This window comes from Aegilops tauschii, chromosome 6 (assembly GCF_002575655.3).
Source record: "Aegilops tauschii subsp. strangulata cultivar AL8/78 chromosome 6, Aet v6.0, whole genome shotgun sequence".
In the NCBI taxonomy this organism is placed as follows: Eukaryota; Viridiplantae; Streptophyta; class Magnoliopsida; order Poales; family Poaceae; genus Aegilops; species Aegilops tauschii.
The window spans coordinates 460,605,796-460,609,790 of NC_053040.3; the positions used below are offsets into that span (position 1 = coordinate 460,605,796).

Sequence of the window (3,995 nt, forward strand, 5' to 3'; positions counted from 1 at the left end):
CGCTGCACGTCGACGAGGCGGCGGCCGGGCGGGGCGCGCCGGCGCGGCCTTCCGTGCGCGCACACCAGCAGGCCCTCGAGGCGGCGGCGTCGGGGATCGTCTCCGGGCTCGACCTCGGCCGCCTCAACTCCTCCTGCGCCGGCGGCTCGCTCCGCAAGGTCGCGGCCGGAGCCGCTGGATGAGGAGGACAGGGCCAAGTGCCCGCACTCCATCGTGCTCACCGGCGACGAGTTCCGGGCCCGGGGGCGGACCGTGGAGCTGCCGTGCTTCCGTGCGGGCTCACGCTGGACCCCAAGATCGCGCAGCTCAGGGAGGGGGAGGAGCCGCTCATGGTCTCCCAGTTCATGATGGAGCTACAGGTCGGCGGAGGAGGATTTGGCTGGTGAGATGGTAAGCTGGTAAGCTGGTGCTGCAGGCTGGTTCGGTGATTCAATTCATGCTGGTACGAGCATGCCGTTGATGCTTTCATGTTTGTTTTTTTGCTCAGGCGGGGCGCAAGGAGACTGCGCTCAACCTGGCCAAGTTCATCGACAAGGGCGTCCAGGTCAAGCTCACCGGCGGCCGCCAAGGTTGATTCGATTCGCACAGCCCAAATCCCCTCATTTTTCTTCTATCCCTTCCCAGTGTTATGATAGATACATCGTCAGATCCACTAGAGGGCTCCCTATTTGTTTTGCTTTAGGCTCTGCCACCGTTGCAGTGTTTGGTGTCGAGAGATTCGTAGAGAATGCTGCAAACGTTACTAAAGCGACTTGTTAGCTGGCCTTTGTCTGATTTAGTTGGTGAGTTGTTGGCTGTTGTCATTCTAGTCAGCAAAACAAACGCCTCTGTGTGAGTTTATCCTGTCTAGATATATGTGCTAGGATACCTGTTACTAGAGTGAGGAAACAGGTGGGGTGGAAAATAGAAGTTAAACCTGGATCATGGTAATTCATCATGTGTTAGCCTAATGCACGGGCTTTTTATCGCAAATCAGTTACAGGCTTGTGCTTTATTGCACCTCTTGCTTGGTGGGCATGTTTGTCTATAGATTTTGATGTGTGTGGGTATGAGGCGTCTCTTACCTTAGTAGTTGAAAATTATTTAAGCTCCTATGGTGGCCAGGTCTATGAAACCCATGTACTCTGTTCGTTCATAAATATAAGATGTTCCAACTTATTATGAACTAGATGTATATCGACACGTTTTAGTGTTCACTCTGTATGTAGTCCATATTGAAATATCCAAAACATCTTAATTTGTGAATGGAGGTACTACCTGTTTATCTCTTGTTGTGTTCTTGCTAGCAGTCATATACTGACGTGGCATATGCATATTTGCAGTTATAGGAACTTTAAAGGGATATGACCTACTGCTGAACTTAGTGCTGGATGAAGCAGTCGAGTCTGACAGAGTAGGCTTCCTTCCTTTGGATTTTACTGTCCATCTATTTTTTCTAATGATTGATAGTTTCTACAGTTAGAACTTAGGATGAGAGTTATGACTTATTTGTTCAGCATAGAACATTTTGTTCTACTAAAATTTTGTCAAGGCTAACTTTGTACTAGAGCACTGCATGGAGTACTAGATTACGACAAATGCAGAGTTTATGTTTTCTTTAAACAGCATGATCAATGTGGCTCTTGTGCATTTATAAAGAGATAATGTCCCTCCTTTCTTTTACAGTGTCGTGTGTAATAATCCTCATCTTGCAATTTCTACAGTGGCGTTTATCTAATGCATGTACTTGTACTGTCTCTCTGGACTGCTACTTAGCTTGGTTTCCCCAAGTGAACGCAAGTCTTCATGCAGTCCTTTTGACATGAAAGAATAGTGTTACAAATCCTTCACGCTGCTATTGAATACTCCTGCTGCCACACAAGTTGAGTTTTAGTCTAGCTCATCTGAAGTTTCTCTGTATGCAGGAGGGCGAGCTGGAGGAGCTTGAGAAGGGCATGGAGCCTGCATGGGAGCGCTTGGTCCACCCACTCGAGCGCATCGTCGACAGGCTGAACGCCGTTGACCACATCAAGGCTGTCAAGGACTCGCCCGACCTCTGTGCCGCCGTCGAGGATGTCCAGGTAGTCTCTTCTTCTGTCACGCCGTCTGTGATCTGGACGAACGAAGCCGTTGATTGGTTAGCGCATCATCAGATGATGATGCTGTCTCTGTATTTCTTCTTGCTCCATGAATTAATCCTGATGAATGCTCCTTGTTATGCAAAAGCTGACAAGGACACTAGCTAGAGCGCACTGCCGCTCCTCTTCTTGCATGCAACATAATCTGAAATTCATTCAGTTCCACTGTGCGTAAACACTATAGTGTACAACTATCAACTTGTTTCACTATTCAGTTTGTCACCCATTCAGCTTACTTACTGGGGCATCTTTCTTGTAAGAGTTTACTTGATAGTAAAATATGTTAGAAGAATCTACCATGTCTCTGGAATGGATCATCAATCACTCTTTATACACTTGCAACTCAGTTTCTTTCATATAAGTTCTGCTGCCTTTCTTTAGGTTGAGCTACTGCCCTGTTAATTGCTTTAACAAACATTATCATTTGCCATATTGCTTTAACAAACATTATCATTTTTTTCGTTTCTCAAATACAAAATAGCTTGCTCCTTCTAGTTGTGGCATCCCCACTGTTAATCTTTATGATGTTGTTCCTCACTAATATAATATTTACTGATTATTGGTAGTCACTAGTATTCACTGATAACTATGCCTCATTTTGATTGTTCTATTGTTATTTATGCCAAAAGGTTAACATGTTTGAATATATTTTGTTCCTGACCATTTTGTTTTATAACATGCAGATGGTGGCCTCTATTCATGTTTCGTCGTGAGCTCCAGGATGAAGAAGTTGGAAGAAGCAATGCATGCTGGATCTAGGCATGCATGCATGCTCTAGTATCCCTGCTTCTGAACCTAGCTAGGGAGGTGCAGGACTTTGTTGTAACGTTGATTTTTCTGGGAATTTTGTTGTACTGGTGATTTTGCTGAGAGTTTGGTGTATATTTACTTGCCACTATGTTTACTTGATATTAATTTCTGGATTGGAAAATATATTGGCATTGAATCTGGGCTGAATGTATATCTATGATGTAAATATTATTTGACTTGAAGAGGCACAACCCAAATCAAGAAGTGGATGAAATGTCTATTGGACCAAGTTTATTTGGGCTTTGAAAAGGCCATGGCCCAAAATATATTAGTGGGAACAAAGGCTGAAAATAAAAAAAATGGATTGTAAAATGACCTTGGCCTAAAAACGAAATGGCATGTGAAAGGCCATGACCTAGAAAATAAAAAGGCTGAATTACTGGGCCAGGCCCATGTAGCTAGCGAAAATTAACAGAAAAAATATATAAAAAGGCTGAATTGTTGGGCCTGGCCCATGTAAAACACCCAATTGGACCGGGCCGATTCTAATTTTTGACCTTTTCAATTGGTCGCAATTTTGCCACGTCAGATTGCCACGTCGGATCCGACGTTGCCTGGGCAGAGAGTTAGCGACCAAAACAGAAGGTCATGGAATCAATGACCTTTTGTTTTGGTCGTGGAATTCCACGACCTTCTCATAGAGAAGGTCGTTAATTTCAGTTTACGACCGCCAGCTTTTGACCATCTGTTTTTGGTCAAAAAAAGGTCGCAAATGAAAATCAATGACCTTTCAGGGACCAATAGTGAGGGTCACAAGTTGACATATTTCTTGTAGTGACTCTACCTTTGTCTTTCTCCCAACCTTATTCCTCACATATCCATGGATGCCGATCGATCTCCCTCTATACATAGCTAGGTCTCTCTTCTTCTCCACACATATACTAGTCGATCTACCTCTCTATAGTTAGGTCTCTGCCCCCTCCCCCCCCCCCCCCACACACACCGACAGTCGAACGTTGTAGGTAGGTATCCATGCCACAGAGAAAAACTGCACCTCTGCCCTCTCAAATTCTAGTAGGCCAGTCGCCCTGTATCTTTGACGTGGGCAAATACAAATTCGATGGCACT

General features: G+C 45.0%; 1 protein-coding gene across 1 annotated transcript; it reads left to right on the forward strand.

Annotated features, from left to right (window-relative positions):
• Positions 1 to 329: 329 nt before the first annotated feature.
• On the forward strand, positions 330 to 2,416 carry LOC120966625 (uncharacterized). Its single transcript, XM_073502173.1, has 4 exons — positions 330 to 359; positions 488 to 569; positions 1,323 to 1,393; positions 1,905 to 2,416. Exons 1-4 carry the CDS (start codon positions 330 to 332, stop codon positions 2,223 to 2,225), a joined length of 504 nt encoding a protein of 167 aa, XP_073358274.1. The 3' UTR covers positions 2,226 to 2,416.
• Positions 2,417 to 3,995: the final 1,579 nt, after the last annotated feature.

Bases quoted from the DNA above. Each gene is read 5' to 3' on its own strand.
- LOC120966625 (XM_073502173.1), top strand. From the start codon at position 330: ATGGTCTCCCAGTTCATGATGGAGCTACAG. The intron at 570-1,322 runs GTTGATTCGATT...GCATATTTGCAG, and splicing joins GCTCACCGGCGGCCGCCAAG to TTATAGGAACTTTAAAGGGA. The intron at 1,394-1,904 runs GTAGGCTTCCTT...CTCTGTATGCAG, and splicing joins AAGCAGTCGAGTCTGACAGA to GAGGGCGAGCTGGAGGAGCT.